The sequence below is a fragment of the Hyaloscypha bicolor genome, assembly GCF_002865645.1.
Source record: "Hyaloscypha bicolor E unplaced genomic scaffold K444scaffold_55, whole genome shotgun sequence".
Lineage (NCBI taxonomy): Eukaryota > Fungi > Ascomycota > Leotiomycetes > Helotiales > Hyaloscyphaceae > Hyaloscypha > Hyaloscypha bicolor.
The window spans coordinates 219,168-238,111 of NW_020194557.1; the positions used below are offsets into that span (position 1 = coordinate 219,168).

At 49.6% G+C, this 18,944-nt stretch overlaps 7 protein-coding genes across 7 annotated transcripts; 4 read left to right on the forward strand and 3 right to left on the reverse strand.

Moving 5' to 3' along the window:
• Positions 1 to 3,953: 3,953 nt before the first annotated feature.
• Positions 3,954 to 5,525, forward strand: K444DRAFT_718456 (uncharacterized protein; the record flags this gene model as incomplete). Its single annotated transcript, XM_024888428.1, has 3 exons — positions 3,954 to 4,568; positions 4,707 to 4,887; positions 5,191 to 5,525. Coding segments are annotated over 3 exons (1,131 nt in total), but the record flags the coding sequence as incomplete, so codon positions are not given.
• An 801-nt stretch (positions 5,526 to 6,326) lies between these two features.
• Positions 6,327 to 7,288, forward strand: K444DRAFT_358928 (uncharacterized protein). The gene has a single exon (XM_024872160.1). The coding sequence runs from the start codon at positions 6,743 to 6,745 to the stop codon at positions 7,169 to 7,171; it is 429 nt and encodes a 142-aa protein (XP_024738827.1). The 5' UTR covers positions 6,327 to 6,742; the 3' UTR covers positions 7,172 to 7,288.
• A 336-nt stretch (positions 7,289 to 7,624) lies between these two features.
• K444DRAFT_642186 (uncharacterized protein) lies at positions 7,625 to 9,762 on the reverse strand (the record flags this gene model as incomplete). Its single annotated transcript, XM_024884707.1, has 5 exons — positions 7,625 to 8,236; positions 8,279 to 8,498; positions 8,552 to 8,631; positions 8,691 to 9,219; positions 9,314 to 9,762. The coding sequence occupies 5 exons, from the start codon at positions 9,760 to 9,762 to the stop codon at positions 7,625 to 7,627; spliced, it is 1,890 nt and encodes a 629-aa protein (XP_024738828.1).
• Positions 9,763 to 9,918: 156 nt separating this feature from the next.
• On the reverse strand, positions 9,919 to 12,156 carry K444DRAFT_358995 (TPR-like protein). Its single transcript, XM_024872161.1, has 3 exons — positions 12,098 to 12,156; positions 11,829 to 12,043; positions 9,919 to 11,777 (listed from the first exon to the last, which is right to left on the reverse strand). Exons 2-3 carry the CDS (start codon positions 11,977 to 11,979, stop codon positions 10,075 to 10,077), a joined length of 1,854 nt encoding a protein of 617 aa, XP_024738829.1. The 5' UTR covers positions 11,980 to 12,043; positions 12,098 to 12,156; the 3' UTR covers positions 9,919 to 10,074.
• Positions 12,157 to 13,678: 1,522 nt separating this feature from the next.
• K444DRAFT_359039 (uncharacterized protein) lies at positions 13,679 to 14,485 on the forward strand. The gene has a single exon (XM_024872162.1). The coding sequence runs from the start codon at positions 13,820 to 13,822 to the stop codon at positions 14,339 to 14,341; it is 522 nt and encodes a 173-aa protein (XP_024738830.1). The 5' UTR covers positions 13,679 to 13,819; the 3' UTR covers positions 14,342 to 14,485.
• A 2,077-nt stretch (positions 14,486 to 16,562) lies between these two features.
• K444DRAFT_611144 (uncharacterized protein) lies at positions 16,563 to 17,366 on the forward strand. The gene has a single exon (XM_024879885.1). The coding sequence runs from the start codon at positions 16,872 to 16,874 to the stop codon at positions 17,115 to 17,117; it is 246 nt and encodes an 81-aa protein (XP_024738831.1). The 5' UTR covers positions 16,563 to 16,871; the 3' UTR covers positions 17,118 to 17,366.
• A 181-nt stretch (positions 17,367 to 17,547) lies between these two features.
• Positions 17,548 to 18,620, reverse strand: K444DRAFT_718466 (uncharacterized protein; the record flags this gene model as incomplete). The annotated part of the gene is made up of 2 exons (XM_024888429.1): positions 17,548 to 17,959; positions 18,114 to 18,620. 2 exons carry the CDS (start codon positions 18,618 to 18,620, stop codon positions 17,570 to 17,572), a joined length of 897 nt encoding a protein of 298 aa, XP_024738832.1. The 3' UTR covers positions 17,548 to 17,569.
• Positions 18,621 to 18,944: the final 324 nt, after the last annotated feature.

The following is an 18,944-nucleotide window of genomic DNA, read 5'->3' on the forward strand; positions in this document are numbered from 1 at the left end:
TTACTGAGGGTCCTGAATCCAGTCGAACAATCTCTGACTAGGAATCAAATTAAAATCGAAACCAACCGTGTTCGCTGCTGCAAGTGATGCTATACAATATCACTGCTCTTTGTAATATTCTTGGAGCCCAAAGCTTTGCCAATAATTATTTATTTTGTACCAAATGCTAAATAGATGCTTGGAAGATATCTTTGGGATTAACTGTTCCGGCGCCTTGATTATGAGCAGTCCATGCTATCATACAATGGTCATGCCTTCCTTCATTTTGCCAGGTATCAACGAGAGCCGGTGATTTTATATCGGGCTCAGTAGCCAGAGTAGAATAATGAGTTGATGCGCTAGGGGATTGCAGCTACGTTGAGGCTCGCGGCATATCCACAAGGTGCGCTGGTAAATTCTGACCTCGAGATTGACTTTTGGATGTAGATGCGAAGCTAGGTATATTTTGGGGAGAATAGTTGATAAACGAACCCAAGTCAGAGCATTCTGGACCTGATCGCTGCAAGTCACTGTCTTGGGAGTCTAGCTCGCAAGCAGACAGCTGTTGTGCACGCTAATCAACGCCCTGGAAATAATAGTCTTGAGGGTTGGGAAATCCCCCACTATGACCGGCTGCGGTTGTGCATACCGATCATTGTCCTGGAAATAAGAAGGATCTTCCATATACTTGCGGAACTCCTGATCAAGCTCTTGGTAATAATCGGATTTCTCGTGACATGCTAACAGGTGTGCGAACTCGCTATAATCCATGGTAGAATTAGATAGATTTCCGGCCTCAATTTCAATACCGGGGGAGCGTGGCTGAAGGCTGCCAGAACTATAGTCTGGACGCATACTCTGGACAGACTTTATGGTGCCTTGGGCATAGGATAGCTGCTAATTAGCTTGCCACTGGTCAGAAAGCCTAACCGCCGCATTATCCTGTCGAGCGTCAACAGTCTCTACAGGCATCTCAGATGGTGTCACGGCCTGGACAAGCTGTGGAAGTGGAAATGTGTGTGTTTTGGTATAAATATGTAAGAATGATGGAGCCCTAATGGCGGTAAAGAAACTATATATATGCCTGTGCGTAGCACGTGACAGATGGGTCCTCCGAGGGGAGGTCACCGGGTTTTGATGATTTGCGATCATTAGAGAATTGAAATAGCTTCTCGAAGGGATAATCTAATAATTCGTGATACGGGATTGTCTCGATCACTAGCCATTCTGATGGGAGCCCACTTGCAACTATACCTGGAAGAAGGAAGGACAGATTGCTGATCTGCTCCTTTAACCCTGGATGACATAAGTGAATATAGTCGACGACATCTTGATCCTGACCCTTCCGGAGTGTACAAAGACTAATAATTAGCGAACCAGAGTAACAAGATCCATCCGCACCTGGGAAGCAAGAACCTACCTCGTTTCTGTTACCTCCATAAGAAGTACGACTAGGATGGGGAGGCCGTAGTACTGAGACATTCTCCATAGCGGCTCCCCCAACCGTATCTAATACTCGAATGTTTTTCCTGCTCTCTTACGCGTCTCTTCCTCGCTCACCTGCTGACCTTTCTGACCACTTACCTTCCCGCTTCTCTTCCCCTTCCTATCCTTCTTGCTCTTATACTTGGTCATGTGGGGGAAGAGGAGGTTAACAAATCTCTCCTTAACAGATTATCGCCGCCCTTTTTTGGGCGCAGCTTTCTCAGCTTCAACTTCCTCCATATACTTGGGTGTTAGTTCCACCAGGTGTACTCTCCTTGAGACTTGGAGTACTATTTTGAGAATCTCGAGAGACTTTTCTTTCTCCCACACATCTTCAATTATGAATTTGAGCTGCTTCAGCAGTCGATCTCTGGTTGGGATCTCGTCCGGCCCTCCACTTCGTTCCAAGGCATCCTGATCGGGCCTAACATCAATAGATGTAACCGGGTGGCGTGCCTTATAGCAGAAACGCTGACAATCTTCGAGGACCTCTATACTCTTACCTGGATGGTCTGTCCCGGATGGCCATTTGTCCCAGGACAAATGGCCCAGGACAGATTCAAGTCTAGGGCTACTCACCCAGCACACTCAGCACACCAGGACCTCCCCAGCCACAGGAACGGTGTCCCACCTGACCACCTATGATAGGACAATTACCCTAGGCTTTATGCACGTGATAAGTCAAATGCTTGAAGGAGTAAAGTTTCAGGGCATTTCAGGGCATAGAGATCTGTCCATACGACACTCAGTAGTTCAGTCAATGCATTCAGTCCTCGAACCTGTCAAAACAAATCCATCGTCCTACTAGCCACGATGTTATCTTGAGCATGATGGGTTGGCAGCCGCAGGATTCGAACCTACTAGCACATGCTGTCTTCCTCTACTCTGGTCACGATAAGTGTATACACAGCATGTCACGTGCTGCGCACAGGCATATATATAGCTTCTTCACCGCCCTTAGGGCACGATCATTCATACATATTTATACCAAAACACACACATTTCCACTTCCACAGCTTGTCCAGGCCGTGACACAGCAGGTGCTCACCAGAGAGGCAGTGCCGGCTACCTCCCCAGCCGCCTTTAATATAATATACATTTGAGCTCCGGGAGTAAATAGCATTAGATTCTTATTAGCCTAATATAACACTGAACATACCTCGCCTGTGACGGCGCTGGCTAGGGGGATGGCTGTCACATGACTAGTTTCACCTAGCTAGCCGGCGTTTCAGTGGTTTTAGCTAGTATTCCCTCCTTTTATCCCCTTTCCTTCTCTCTCTCTCTCTTCTTCTTCTCTTTAGCTTAGTATTTTCAATACATGAGATTCTTGGATCTTTGAGCCCTGGCCATTGCCTCGATCCCGCCGTTACAGGATTGGTCTGGTTCAGTGTGTCAAAGAACTACTCATGCTATCATACTACTCATGAATATTCATGAGTAGCATGAGTAGAATATGAGTAGCGTAATGTCCTAAAAATTTGAGTAGAGTAGAGTATATACTCATGAGTAGTATGAGTATGAGTAGCCGTCACGTGACAATAATAAACTAAGGTTTATTTAATAATAATTAAATAATAAAGATATTTATTAAGTAGCCCCAGTAAAGGTAAGCTAGGGCTTGTATAAGACTAGCTAAATATTAATTTTCTATAATAATAAACTAGTTATGCTTCTTAGAATCTTGATTTCCCCCTGACCTTTGGCTCGCTTACTAAGCAATGCCATTGCCTAATTGGGTAGAAACTTGGCGCTAGATGGGAGGCTTACCTAATTAGGCTAGCCTGTCACGTGCAACTGTCACGTGGGTACCTACTCACACTACTCATACTACTCATGAGTAGCTTGAGTAGAGTATGAGTAGGACCCACTACTCTACTCTACTCTACTCATTTGACACACTGGTCTGATTTAATCGTGTTATTTGCCGGTGATGTGACGGCGGGATCGAGGCAATGGCCAGGGCTCAAAGATCCAAGAATCTCATGTATTGAAAATACTAAGCTAAAGAGAAGAAGAAGAGAGAGAGAGAGAAGGAAAGGGGATAAAAGGAGGGAATACTAGCTAAAACCACTGAAACGCCGGCTAGCTAGGTGAAACTAGTCATGTGACAGCCACCCCCCTTTGGCCCCAGCCAGCGCCGTCACAAATCCACTAAATAGACGCAAATCTTTTACGTAGGTCAAAAACTTGCTGCATAAACTAAATACGCCAATATTTGCATCCAGATCAATAATCCGGTCCCCACTCCCCCGAATACCCACACAACTATCCAACATTGACCTGCACGCAATTGTCTGCGAGAAGAGTAAGTCACATATACTGCGCTGCTCTAGCCAGGCGTACGTCTGAACAGATTTCCCTGTCTGTGAATTCGCATTGACGGAAAGTCGGCAATGTTTGTTCACGCCTCCGTTTAGAACCCATAGCTCGAGAGTTGTCCCTATGAAGCCTGCCCCCCATAGTGGAGTTGCCTATTTACACTGTTTACTTGCACCTGGACAGCGCTGCATCTCAATATCCCCAGGAAGGACGAAGGATTTTGGTCTAAATATCTCAGAAAGTTGAAATGGATGACTCTCACAATGATTGCTCCCGAGTACACATTTTGGGTTGCCAGCGGACAGCGAAGTGTTGCCATAAAGAGTCTGATACAGCTACGGAAATACGATTCTTGGGACTGGACTACCACCCACGCCTTTTATGCCGCTATGGGTGGATTTGTGCTGGTCGACAAGGAAGCCCCGGACGCTCGTTTTCCAATATCGGTGGAGGAGGTGATACAGCTTCTTGAAGATAAACAAATTCCTCCGGATGGCGTGGGACTTCTTCAACATCTTCGCCAAGAAGATATTGAAGATAGGAGTAAGGCGAATTCATTTGCGAAGGGACTTGCTTGCGTTCAATTTGTCTGTCTAGGTCTTCAATGCAGTGCCAGAGCAGCTCAGCACCTGCCATTCACGCTGCTTGAGCTGGTGACCGTGGCTGAAGCTATCGTTACAATCGGCACATATATCATGTGGTGGAACAAGCCCTTTGACGTAACCTCGACTATTGAACTCCATATTTCAAGTGCTTCCACCTTGGCCTCTTCAATTTGCAACCCTGTCAAGTTCAGGTACAACCACTATCTCCATTGGGGACCGATAGGTCCCGTCGATGCTTCCGTCCACCGGATTCGAAACGGTTTCCGCATTGCCAGCGACCCTGAAGACTGGATCCAAGGTCAAGAAAATACCAACGAGAGTCATTCTATCATTGCATCTCATAGCAGTCCGGTTATTTCGAATGATGGCCGTCCTAGCCAGGAAGGTGTCAGCGAAAACCCTGATGTTCTTGATGTTCTGCCTCTTGACCAACGAGCGATGATGACACCGGCGAATCGCCAGCATCAGCCCCAATCAATGGAAGAACATGATATAGATCGTTCTACCATACCCCTTCAAACGCTCTCTATGTTTGGCACGTCGACCGCGGTGGAAAAGTCAATTCCCGCACTGACTAAAGAGGAACAAATGGACACGGAAGCCCATCCCTCAACGCCCCCAGTATCGAATATATTTCGACGCAGAGAAGCTTCCTCCGTCTCAGGGACTCCGAATCAAGATCAAAATATCGACACAGAGAGCCAGTCTAGCCGGGGAACGCCTTCAGAGCCAGTTTCTTTCCGACACGGTTTGCTTCAAGATTGGAAAGGGACTTTTGAAGTAACCGCTCCCTTCTTTGAAGCGGGCTTTCTTGCTGTCGGCTTTGGGGCACTGCACACTGCTGCGTGGAATTTCAACTTTCCTACTTTAGTAGAACGGAATCTGTGGAGAATCTCGAGCTTAATCTTGGCGACTAGTCTTCCTATATATTTTCTCTGTTGGATTTTCATTATGGCGAGTGAAGAGAAAGACTCTCCTCAAAAGCCTGCTATATTGCGATGGATTGCGATTTTGATTGGTGGGGTATATATTCTAGCCCGTATATATACTCTAGCAGAATGCCTAGTGAGTCTTCGAAGGCAACCTCTTAGGGTATATGAAACTACTAAGTGGACTTTGTATTTTCCACATTTCTAAAACGAAACTCGTTATTTATATTATTAATTTTCTAGGCTAAGACCTTTTTTTTTTAAGTTTAAGTTTATTAAATCTTAAAATCTTTATTTTTTAGGGTTCTTTTTATTTTATAATAAAGTTATGGTAGGATTTTCGCTGGTTGAAAAGCGCAACTCTCTCTCGGTCACATGATTTTTCCGCCCTTGTCTACGACGGCTTGGGTTGCTGGCCCAAGTCCCAGCACAGATGCCCAGTGACGCCTCTTGCCAAATGATTTAGTCGTACATTGCAACTGAGATGCCGTAGTCGGTGAGCGGAGGGGATAGCGGAAGCAAGTAGGCGTGTGGAATGCCAAGCCCACCGCGCAGAGCGATGAGTGAAACTCCGCCTGACTTGAGCTCACCATAGATTTCGTAGGCTACCTCACCTTGGAGCGCCTGACGGGAATTTTGAATGGAGCTTTGCCTGTCTTGGTCGGCTTTGGATACGGCCGTTCCTGGCTAGGCGGCTTGGGATATATTACAGAGTCTGGGAGATCCATGGTGAAACGTGCGTTGGCCTATTGTCAAAGTGAAATAAAAGATACGAGCATGGCGAGAGACAAAGATAGAACTGACGAGGCCGTGTCCTAGAGAGCCATGGGTCCAGAAATATAATGCTGCCAATAGTGGGGCGATATGAGCTAGTGTTGAAGGGCGTGCAGAAAGATGCATTCTCGACCTAACGCATTTAATACATTTTACGCTCTCTGAGTTTTCAACCTTGGAAAGCGCTTTCGAAGTCGCCGCAAAATGTGATTAGTTTAGTGCTAGTCAAGCAGAGTATAAGTAGCATCTTTATCACTACCACGTGCTTACCCTCCACGTATGATATCACTATGGGGATGACTGTAATGAAATTTTGAGGCGTAGCAAGAACATGGGGGGTTGTAGGGGAAGTCGTCAAATTTAGCGATCCGCCAAAAAGGGAGTGGGAGTCGAAGAATAAACAGTGAATGGAACAATTGACTGAATGAGCTGTGAACCGAACAATAGCGCGAAACAAGAAAACACAATAAAAAACAAATTTATAAAAGCGCAAAACTTTTACAACAGCGAAATGCAAAATCAAGTCAACGCCTTCACTTCCTCAAATCTATCCATCTATTGTTTCCAATAACCAAACTCCTCCAACAACCAACATTACAAATCAACACAAACGACTCCTCGTCAGCATAACCCCAAAGACACAGCATCAACATGGCGCTCCCCTTCAACCGCATCCCTCCCCGCCGCCCGCCACTCCCCACACCCGCCTCTCCCCTATCCCGCCGTAGCACGGCGCCAGAAATCCAACTCTGGATCCAGCGCTGGCAATTCCACCGCGCCACCGCCGTGCCACTTACCACTCTCTCCCTCATAACCTGGACCGGCTCCCACCTCCTCGATCTCTCTGCCAAGAAACTCTCGTCCGACCTGGTCTCACGGGGTTTCCATTCCGCTGAAGCGCAAGTCCTGGTGGCTGATATATTGGAGGCGATGGGTAGAGTCGGTGATCTGAGTGACTGGAATTTCTATTGCTGGGTCGAGCCGGTTAGGACATGGATTGGACGGGTTATGACCTTGGCGGGAGCTGCCGGGCTTATGTGGTGGGGGACGAGGATCTCGGAACTGCCTGAAGCACAGTGAGGGAAAGGAGATGGTGGATAGCGGACGAGAAGATACAGATGTCCTTGATTATCATGTAGCTGGAGCTATTGAACGCATCCCCGGTCTGATATCAAGATTTGATTCTGTCCGGAAATACTCTCGTTAGCTTAGGAATACAGCTTCGTGGACAATACACATGCCTGAAGAATCAACATCTTTCCATATGAATCTCGTGAACGCACCTGTGAACTTTTATATGATGTCCAAAAATCTCCTTGCCTTTGGAACTGCTGAGTTCGAAATTCCAGTGACGAACGTGAGCCCACTCCTCGCTGCTGATATGCTGCAGACAGCCGTTTCGTCCCTCAGACGCTCGGAAGAAATTGTTTGACTAGAGAGTGTTGGGTTCTCCAGACATTCATCTGACTGGAGAAAGACGACGGAATGTTCGTTAATTCAGTCAATCCAAGCTCCTGGCACTTTAGGGCCTCGCTACAGTAGCCCTTGAGCTCTAGCGAGCTTCGTTGCCTTCTTGTGCCAGCGTCGTTCGAATCGATCTTCGGCGAGTTGGACAAGCCCGGCGAGTTTTTTATCCCACGATCTGACCTTTGCTTCTTCCATATCGAAAGCCCACTTGGGGTATAAGAATGGCCAGTTACTAAACAGTTCGGGGCGGGTTGGATACCAATAAATAACGTTATGGTAGCTCGGTCCGAAGTTTTTGAACTCTTCCAGCACTTCAAATGTTTTCCCGTTCGCATCTATGAACCAATCCCAGGAAATGGATGGCGTCTCCTCCGATACGACCAAACGCCGAGCACGGAAATCTGTGCTCCAATTTCCTTCCAACATTGGTAATGATTTAGATGGGTCAAAATAGAAGCAGTACTCAGTTCTCAGATATTCCACCACGTCTAGCCGCAATTCTGTCAGGATATCAAGCCATGCCAGGCCGAAAGACTTGGACTCAAAGGGAGTGTCGGCTCTATTCATGAGATCATCGAGTATTGTAATTCCTTTTTTGGACCCTCGTTGAAGATTACTTCCCAAGCGTATCAGGTGAAAAATGATCGACTTCCACTGGGGACATTGAAAGGGGAGAGACTCCACAAACTTTTTTACAGCTATTACCAGTGGGGGGCATACACAATCATTGATATTTTCTTCGGTGAGCCATTCGTGAACTATCCTAGTGAATAAGTCCACAGGAATTTCCACGAAAGTGCTTGTAAAGAGTCCAGCTGAGAAGTCGGTGGAGTCTAAATTGCGCATATGGCAAGAAATGATATCGTACGTTTTTTCAACATCTTTGGCCGCCTTCAAGCGATTTTTGTTCGGAATGCGTGGATGAGTGGTCCATACAGGACTGAGATTCAGTTAGGCCAAACACAAAGAAATATCTCGCAATGCCTCACTCACCCGCGGTTAGTCTCTTGAGCTGTAAGGCCAACTTCGATGAGAAATTGGCAGATTTCAGCCCGGTTATACGATGCTGAGCGCTACATTAACGTTAGACAGCTCCCAGGAAAGCTTTTATAAAGGCTTGGGGTGATCTCACGTGCAGTAACGTTGTACCATAACTGTTAACACAGGACGGGGAAATTTGTTGGTTGCTAAGAAGCTTCTGAATCCCTTTAAGATCTCCGCACTCGCACATCTCCCACACCGGATGGTTGAGCGGGAGAACAGGATATGTCCTAAGAGATCTTTCAATGTGCCCACAAGTGTTGAGGTACCGGAAGTCGAAAGCATATGACAAGAATGATGGCATGAAAGTCCAGGTGGTTTCGTTTGCGTAAGCGGTCATGGGAGAGGGTTCCTCTTCGTCCCCAAAAGTTGAATCACTGATTTTTCTTCTAATGTACAGCTTTCCAAAGAGTCCGGAATACGAGGAAAACGCATATGACTGTCTTTTTGAAAGTTTGAACCCAGCCTTCCTTTTCTTGCTCTGGATGCTGACTTCAGCGGTGGCGGAAACCCCGTGGTCAGCGTCAGTGCCGGAATCATTTCTTGAGTGGAGCAGTTCTCTGCTGATAGTTGTTGTCATCTGGTTTGTAGCCGTGACAAGTTCCAGTACATGACCAATTCTTTGGGAGTGATGATCATTGCTTTGGGAGTGAACAATACTTCATTCATTAGCAAAGTAAGACTAGATAGAGTGGTTAGGGGGAAGCAACTCACGTCAGATTCGTCGTCATCGCTAAGTTCAGCAAGTTGATAGCATCACGTAGCTGGCTCTCAAACTCCTCGATTTCTCTCCTCTTGCAAGCCAGCCTAAAGGACCCAAACGTCCTAGTAGTCTTGTTCGTCGCAGTGGCACTTTTCTTCGCAGCTTCCACAACACCCTCCAGCATCTGCAGCTTGCTCTCGCAAGTCCTCATCGCCCTCAAAATACTCCCGGACACGTCGATCTCCGCTTGTGCAGTGTGTTCCTGCTGTCGTTCAACAAGCGCCCCGATATTCTCCAGGATCAACTCAAGCTGCTCCAACAAATCAATCAACCTCCTCAGCTCCTTCGGCGCCTCGGATACGTCTCGTAAGAATCGCCGGATCTCGCGCACAGAGTCCACGAGCTGGATGGCGAGGGACACGACGGCGATGCCGCTCGCGGCTGCGCTAAGCCCATCCATTTCCTAGGCCGCGATGATACCGTGTGAAGAGTGCCAGAAATAGATGTATACGCCTGTGCGCTGTTCTCACGAGGCTGTCGCAGATGAAGGAAGAAGGAAGGAAGGAAGGAAGGAAGGAAAGGTCGTGGGGTTAGATAAGAAGGCGCAGCCTTGCTGCGTTTAGTCAGGACGGGGAACCAATCGACGCATCAGCTGCGAAACATGAGAACGCGCTGAAGTCTGCCTTGACTGGGAGCCCATACTGGTTTGAGATTGAGATACCCCTCCGTACTGATTGGATCGTCAGATTTAAAGGGATTTGCGCATCGAACATCAATCCGAGTACACGGACTCAACATCCTCCCTCATCGCCTCTGCAACCCTGTAAACGCAAGACAACATGGAAAGAGTCAACTCATGGCCTTCCCCTAGCACCTTCCTCCTCACCCCCAAAACATCTCCATACAATTTTGATGCCTCTGCATACTCACCTCTATCCTCGCACAATCTCGCAAGCTGATTCTTACTAGCCAACGTACTCGTATGCTCAGTACCCAGTACCCGCTCCCTCGCCTCCAGCGTTGATCTACTCAACGCCTCCGCTTCCTCATCTTCACCCACACATTCAAGCACAGAGACTAGATTCGCTTGCGTCGTCAGCGTCCATGGGTGTTCTGATCCTATCGTCCTTTTCTCAATTTCAAGAAGCTGGTGGTAAAGTTCTCGAGCTTCGTCATGTTTCCCCTGATCACGCAGAACGCCAGCGAGGTTGTGGGTCCCGGTTAGAGTATGCGGATGCTCAGCGCCTGAAATTTCTCGACGCATGGCTATGATCGTCCTATGGATTGCCTCGGCTTTGACGTATTGTTTCTGTCCACAAAGTGCTCTTGCGATGCCGTGCATGCTGTTGAGTGCATGTGGATGATGTGCTCCGAGAATTCGCGTTTCGATGAGGAATTTGGAGGCGTATTCTGTTTCCATGTCTATGAATTTCTTTTGTCCGCCGAGTGAGATAGCGAGGTTGTGCATGCTGTCCAAAGTCTTCGGGTGCTCTACTCCAAGTGTCTCCCTTCTTATCGCCAGAACCTCCCGATGGATCTTCTCTGCCTTATCATGATGACCTTCGAAGGAGAGCACGATGCCCAAATTCTCCTTGGCTTTGGTAAGGACAGGATCTTTTGGACCAAGGGTTTGTTGACCGATTTCCAAAGCTGCCCGAGCCAGGCCAATAGCTTGGTGATGAAGCCCCAGGTCCATTTTTGCCAGTGCCAGCAAGCCCATACAGAGGAGCGTTTCGAGACTCTTGGGTCCTCCGGTATTTGAAAATGCTTTGAGTGCGCCGTCGAGCAGTTGGTCAGCCTCTGCATATCGGCCCTGGCGTCGAAGAATACGACTTAGAGCCTCCAATGCACCGAAAGTACTCGGATGCTTGTTTCCGAAGCGCTGCCGATGAAGTCGCACGACACGCTGGAGGAGGACCCGAGACCACTCGTATCTTCCTTGATCTTCAACCGTTCCTGCTAGCTCAATCAAAGAGTCTAGGTTTTCTAGGGCTGTGCTCTCAGACTCGGTATCTGATGTTACTTCTTGTCGCTTCCTGGTATTGCTGGGCTGTCTGCTCTGTGCTTTGTCTTGGACGGAAGTTAGGTGTGTCACTGAAGAAGTTGACCTGCCGTCCGTTCTTGCAGCTGCCGAGAAGTCAAAAAATTCCCTCATTGCTGTCAAGTCTCCTGTGGATGCTTTGGATTTAGATTGATCCTCAAAGGAGATTCTAGATATTGTGAATATAGAACCAAGCCGACTGTTGCAACTCATATCTGTGCCCTCCCCAGGTTGTGCGGGACCAATTGGAGTAACGTTGCTCTTTTCATGGATAGACTTTGCTGCGGATGAAGAGTTTTCCGGCATTGCAGAGGTGGTTGCCGATTTAGTCTGGCCTGGGCGGCCATTTAACGAAGAGGCCATTCTCTCTTCTGAAGAGACACTGCTGGGCCTTTCTGAGTTGAGGGTATAATAACTGATCACCGACGGAGTTGCTATCGTCATCAGCTACGGAACATGTTGGTAATATGGCCTGAAGTACTTACGAGATATTTGATAATGACCGTCCGGAATATCATGATCCTTAATAAACCGACTTATCTTTCTCGGGTCCACTCGTCTCTTCCTGACAAAGAAAGCGGTATTTTTGCCTTCTTCCATCTTTCTCTTCTTGTCCATTCCAATGATGATCATCATTTCGTTGCTCTTGACTTTCTTCTCCAACCCCCATTGGCGTATCCGAGCCTTGTACTGCCTATCTCTACAAATGTATGAATTAGACGAAGCCATCCTGAAGGCGACTGATTTGGGGAACACACGTTGCGACGAATGAATACTTCGTCTTCATGATCTGGACCACATCCTTGAGTGGTATATTTTCACCGGCATAGAGCCTCGTAATTTCAGATCTCTGAGCTTCCCATTCTTGCGACGTATAGCCGCGAGGCTGGCCGCCCAGGCTAGGCACTGCAGTGTTCAATGTCAAGACTTGACTCATTATGAATACGCAGAAAGCAGATTTTCGGACAGAAATAAATAGGGGAATGCAAAGCGATCCTCAACAGATAGAATACAAGCAAAGAGATTTGAAACGAGGGACGTTGAATTGAGGTAAGGAAAGAAAACCTCTGGAGCCTCGCTGACGGTCTGACCGGCTATGCTTTGGTTGGCGGCAACAAAAGGACTTTGCATGAGAATCGAGGCGGCACATCTCGACTCTCGATCTGTGAGTGGCTGCCACTCACGGCAGGATCGCAGGCTTGACCTTTTGTTATCGAATCACGACAGATCACATTCCCAATGTTTCAGACTCGGCGACTCGTGGCATGGCGAATGCTAAGCTCGAGCGACGAGAGAAGAAGGCTCTCTTCAAGATTAGGTGGCGATCCACCAACTTTGGCGGAACGAGGTGGGATGCTATGATGGTCGATGAGAGAAGAGTGATGAGAATGAGGAAGGGAAATTTCAACTCACGCCATGTTGTGACGTCAGCGTCACATGACCTGGCCCTAGCGTGGCACCCTGTACTTAGCTCGAGCTCCCCGCTCCTCTCTTCTTTTCTCTCTTTAGACGTTTACATATACACCCAAATAGAGCTGATTGCCTTCAGGTCTTCCGCTCCGGGTCGTGATACGCCACGAGCCGAGATGATCACGTGCCAATGTCTCTTCCAATATCAATCAAGATTGAGAGACAAAGCACCTTAAAACCCCATTTTGTTGAAGAATGGATTGAAACTTTCTTACTTTTTATAAAGGCCACCAAGCCCTTATGAAGCACTAGCCCTAATACCCCTCTACTTTGCTGATGATAGAGATTTGGCATGATATCGGAGCTCCGTCGCCCAAAATCTTCACTATCATTCCATTAAATAAGACGCAAATAAGTGTTTATATATAATATTTGGGCAGACCGACACAAGGCAAAGCCTGCTATAAAAGAATCGAAGCCGGAGCCGGAGCTTCAAACCACGAAGCAAGTACGAAGGCGAGCGACATATAGTATTCGCCCAATAGCCTAAGCCAGGGCGGGCGCAATTTTGACCCTCGCAATATAGAAATTCTCATAATTCCCCCTTACATCTAATTACTGTAAAAATTTCGCGAAAGTTAGATCTGCTTCTTTTCTATTATGCAAACGACCTTTTGAAGAGTTTCGGGCATTCCCGTTGAGATTTGGCGTAATTTTTTCTAAACCTAGCGATTTTGGTATGCCCAGCCAACCTGCCCAAATCACTCAACTGCCCAAAAAATAGTTTTACTATAACCACACCACAACCACATCCCAAAATGAAGAAAATAAGTTAATATTCGTGATCTACGACCTCACTTTAGTCATTCCACAGATTTTCAGAATTCTCTGAGCCCTTTGAAAAATTTCCAAAATTTTGCTTGGGCGGTTGAGTGATTTGGGCGGTTCTACTGGCAGCTGGACGGTTTTCAACGCCGCGCGCCTTCGTATGCAAATGCTTCGACCAGGCTACAGCGAGTTGAGAATAAGGGACCTAACTACCAGATACAGGTAATATTAGACAGAGATGAATTCAAGGCATAGCTATTTATTTGATAAAGCGCGAAGAGTCAGGGAATCAAAGAAAAAACAGGCACATCACATGTTCTCCCTTATCACATCACGTGCAATCGAACCCCTTTACCGCTCCCCCCTCCTGCCTTCCCGACGAAAACAACCTTATCTGCCACCGCGTATCAACCACCAACTAAGTCCCTCTCCAAGCCCGGACCCTGGGACCCCCACAGCCCTTCACCTAGAAAACCACACGATTATCACACCACCAGCGCCAGCCCCTTTCCTCATTCCCTACCGAAGAGCTGCAAGCCAGCAAAGCCTCCAGTCCTCTCCTCACCTTCCCTTTCCCGTCCCAGAAATTCTCCGTCCACACACGCACCCGCTCAGCCCCAGAACCCTACCCCGCACCTCCAACATTCCGCCCTCCTCTTTCTTCCCTCGCCGAGTTGTCCAGCAAGCGGCCCGCGCTGACCTTGCTCATCCCAAGAACCCCACAAAAACGAATAAAAGGGCGGCAAAAAGCAAAAAATGAAGGAATACCGAGTAGCAGAGGGGGCGCTGAAACCGATCGGCCCGGCCTGAACGCCCCGCCCGGCTTCGGTCAGGGCCCGTGCCGCTTTTTTCGGGACCCTCTCTGCTCCGAGGGACCGGTGTGGAGGGCAATTCGTCGAGATCGAGATCGAAAGGATTGAGAGCGAGGGAAGGATTTGGGGGATGGAAAGAAGAGCCGCAGACGAGAATGCGTGTGAGACGGAGGAGAGACTAGCGCTGTAGATCGCGGTGGAGGAGTCCGTATGTGGAGCTTGGGAGGCTCGGTAGAATGGAGAAAACCTCCCGGGCTCGAGCTGAGGGCGGAGGCATGAAGAAAGCTCGAGAGGGAGAGAAAGTGGAGTTCATGTCGGTGTCAAGCTGTCGCGCCTCTCGTCCCACTGAATTGGGGTCCACACCACAGTGGCGATCATGCGATCATGTTTGATTGCCAGCAGCGCGTGTGATACACTTTCAGAGCCTCGGTGGTGAAAGAGATCTCGAATTTGCCTTTAGGGTTCCTTCGGTTCGATTTGCCCGTCCTGGATAGCCCTGGCTGAGTCCGAGCCAAAACCTGGGGTTTGTGTGCTTTTTTTTAAGCTTGTACCACTGTAGTGGTACAACTTTGCTCAGGTTGTAGGACCTCGGGATTGCGTGCTTTTCCATGTAACAGTGGTACGGGTGAAGCAAGTACCTGTACATCTGAAAAGTACCGAGGGTGGTACTTATTTGCCATCGCCAGGTACCTGCTCGAAGCAGAGAGCTTATTCAGTCTATGTCCACCGGTTACACAGCATACGCTCTGAGACCTTCTTGTTGTCCAGGCACGCGAGCCCGGCTAGATGATGCGCCTCTGCTTGCTTGTTATCGGCAACATGTAAGACAGGTTTCATCTTATCTGCAGCGAGAGTACCATGGGCGTATCCACTCGAACACCGGGGTCTCCGATTTGACCTCAGTCCCAAAACCAGCGAGATATAGCTATCTGCTTGAGGATAATGATGAAACTGGGTCAGCAGCGGCTGTGAGGCTGCAAAGAGAGTAAAAGAGCAAGAGAATGACATGGAACAAGTAAGACAGGCGCGGTGAGACTGCCCAAGAGGGAAAAAGCTGGAAGCAAGCAAATTAAAAGTGAACACATTTCAAGGCAAACACTGAGGGATTCAAGTTTCCGGAGCGGAAAAATGGTTCGCAGAGTAGGTGTTGCTCCTGAGTTTCCACCCTGACTCGGATCAGCACCCGATCATCTCACGGGCCTGTAGAAGGCTGCAGCTCGATAGTGCAGCGGGCCGCAAAAATAGATGGTTGGTAAGATCTTGCGGTGTCTTCAGGGTGTTTGGGGAGAGGAGGGGTAGGTGGGAGGGGTGTGATCGCTGGGACATTGAAAGTGACGCTGAAGAAGTGATCTATCAGATTTGGCGTGCATTCCAAGGCCGGAAACTCGACTGTTGCAGTCACTTGCGTGGCATTGCATGAAAAGTGAGGCGGTGTTCTATTTGGGAAGATCGTGATGGCGGATTCTGAATGAGGGGTAACTGTATCCATCTCGGCCTTGTTTGGGAGGGTATGGCTTGTTGACAGAAACTCGCATGCAGTCATGGGCGGAACAGGCAACGTGCAGGCAGACTCGGGCCGGAGCGCAAGCCTTCTTTTGGGAAGGACATCATGTTGCAGGCAAAGGAGAGGCTCCTTCAGGAGTGACTGACTTCACATGAAATGTCCTTCGCGCGGTACGCGATCTCGTCGTACAAGGGCGGGGTCAGGGTCCTGCTGTGTGAATTTCGATCCGGTACGACGGTGACACAGAGCCTCAAGAATTTGAGGAAGGATAACGCGGGGAGGCACTGCTCTCTCTTGGGAATGCAAGTCCTCTGAAGGATCGTTTTGAGAGCAGGTGCGTTCATCCGCAGTCACTGACTTATTACGCTTATGTCAGACCAACAGAGCGTTGGGGCGCCTCCGCATCGTCAACGAATAGCTGGTGCAGCCGTACCAACAGATCGATGATGGCCCGCAGCAGGAGATGGACGCCAGGGTCAGCTGGTGTGGAATGATGGAATCCTTTGATTCCCCTCTTGATTCTGCTCTCACCAACTTTCATTAGCTGTTTTGTCATATCCGTATCCGTAGCCTCGCTGGTCGAACTCTGTTACCGAGCTCCTTTGTGATTTTGTCAGGTCAACCTTCGTCTTTAATCTATCTCGGCGGTGGGGGCGAAAGGAGCACTTCTGGGGGGGGGGGCTGGCGGAAATTAATGGAGACTCGGATAAGGATCTGACAGCAACCCCACATTCTATTTCCGTGCTGGTGGTGGTTCTGAGGTTGATTGAGCGATAACGCGATAACGAATGACCTGCGTGCGTCTGAGCGTGTGAAACACCACATGGTCGCAAGGGTCCCGAGCTTCCAGAAAGATCCTGCCCCTGCGAGGAAGGGCCGCCCTGCTCCACCGCCTGCACGGGTCACCAAAACGGTCGGGATGGAGGCCAAACGAGAAGCGATAATAGTTGCCGACGGCGAAGTTCTGCCGCGGGATGCTTGCTGCACCGCTGCTTCTGCTTCTGCTGCTGCTGAGGAGCTGGCGACTTGCTACCAGAATAATGTGTCATGCAGTTAAAAGTAATCCTATGAGCCGGGATTCCAGGTTGGCAGGCTTGGCAAGGCAAGACTGTACGCAATTAAGTACGATCCCTCAACGGAGCGCGGGGTTGGAGACCTGTTTTCTCTGGCACTGCGGCAGAAACAATCAAGTAATGTGGAGTTTCGTTGCAGATGATTGAGCCTGAGAGGACTTACAAGGACGCGTACTCGATCGCAGCACGATGTGCAGCTATTTGTTGCAGCGGACGGGGGGGGGTTGTTCATGGTTCTGGAGAGGATCGCTGGAGGGACCAGCAATGAGATGATGAGCAAAGCAGGCTGTCGCAGGCTCGCAACGGCGTATCAGGCATTGCACTCGCACTCGCACCTCACACTCTCTGACCAAGCCCGGTCCATGATCCTCTCGAGGCGTGGATGGGGGCAAATCGGGGCACAAGATGCCGCCGTGTAGTCGTCAGAATCGAATCATTTATTACGCGGAAGCAGGACGGAAGCGGGCAGCCTGGGGAGAGTCTGGGGGAGATCCATTGCCAATTGTCAATTGCCAGCGGCATCGTGTGCGTTGGATGGATGGATGGATGGATGGATGGATGATGGTGATGATGATGATGACCTTGCATCACGGCCTGCCTCAAATCACAGCGTGTTTGAAAGCGCTGCTGAGTGCTGGACCGCGCTGGTGCTCCGTCGATTCCCGAGCCAGCGTCACTCCCCACACATTGGCGCCTGCAGGCCAGGAGGCCGCCAAAGGTAATTTAGACGAGGGTGAGGAGTGGATTCCAACGGCGTGGGATCCTATCCGTTGCAGTCCAGTACTACTGGTGTGCGGGAGAAAGGAAACAATACTGTCCAGGAGCCCCAGCACCACGGTCGCTGAAGCAGCGTCAATATCCCGCTCGCCGTCCAGCTGATCCTCGCTAGGGCCAATAGGGGGGCCGCTGGGGCAAGGAGACTCCCTCTTAACTCCCCGAAGGCGAAGGGCTGGTCGTCTTGCTGTTCCCGCCATTCCGGATGGAATCCTCTTCGGGGTTGGGCAGGTTGGGCAGATTCAGGAACATGAAACCTGCCAACCCACCGCGATCGGCCTGAGCCTTGAAAAGGGGGAAGATGGGCAGGATGGGGAAGGATAGGCGGGATGGGCAGGAGGGCAAGAGATGAACGTAAATTAAATTTACCGTACGGCGGGGGCCACGACCAACCAACGTTGCAGCGGTGAGATCGAGCGCTGGACACGGAGGAAAGGGCCAGCTACCGTAGCTGTGCGAAGAGCGGACGAGATGACTAGAGAGTCTCACCCAGGGATGCTCATGTCGTCCTCCGCCAGGTTTCCCCTCGCAGCAGCAGCACTGACTGAAGCCGAGTGCGACGATGGGTGCACAGCGCAGAGCGCATCGTGGGGAGTCATCGTCTGTTGGTGGCTGGTTTGGTGCAGAGCCGTGCCGCTTTACGAAGCCTGTCCTGGCAAGACTGGCAAGACTGGCGATGGCCAGGGGTCGTGCGACATGGGTGATGGAAGGTATGGAAGGGCCCGAAGGGGAAAAGGGAGGGAAGGGAATGATGACGCTTCGGCTTCGCTCAGCGCTAAGGCTGCGGCTTGGTTCCTGACCAGAATGGCAGAATCGCATCCCCATCCCATTATTCCACTCCACTCCACTTTCTGCCTGCCAGCGCTGCAAGGCCATCGAGATACGAGATTTCTGCACCTCGACGGGTACCACTCCAGTCCCACCAGAGTCCCACCACAGTCCCACCACAGTACCACGCCCGCACACCCAGCCTTGCACGGTTGCACGGTTGCACTGCTTGCTTTCTTGCTACAGGAACCGGAACCCCGAGCCTCGAAATCGTCCCTCGAACTGTTCAAACGGCATGCTTGTGGGAGGTTTGCGCGCGCCGAAGCAATATAATCACCACAGCAGAACTTCAGGCGGTGGGGGATGGATGGATGGATGGGTGGACGTTTAAACTCCCAGCCGCCTGAGACAGACCCCGTGATTCTCTTCCCT

Bases quoted from the DNA above. Each gene is read 5' to 3' on its own strand.
- K444DRAFT_359039 (XM_024872162.1), top strand. From the start codon at position 13,820: ATGAATTCAAGGCATAGCTATTTATTTGATAAAGCGCGAAGAGTCAGG.
- K444DRAFT_611144 (XM_024879885.1), top strand. From the start codon at position 16,872: ATGCTTGCTGCACCGCTGCTTCTGCTTCTGCTGCTGCTGAGGAGCTGG.
- K444DRAFT_358928 (XM_024872160.1), top strand. From the start codon at position 6,743: ATGGCGCTCCCCTTCAACCGCATCCCTCCCCGCCGCCCGCCACTCCCC.
- K444DRAFT_358995 (XM_024872161.1), bottom strand. From the start codon at position 11,979: ATGATGATCATCATTGGAATGGACAAGAAGAGAAAGATGGAAGAAGGC. The intron at 11,778-11,828 runs GTAAGTACTTCA...TGATGACGATAG, and splicing joins CGGTCATTATCAAATATCTC to CAACTCCGTCGGTGATCAGT.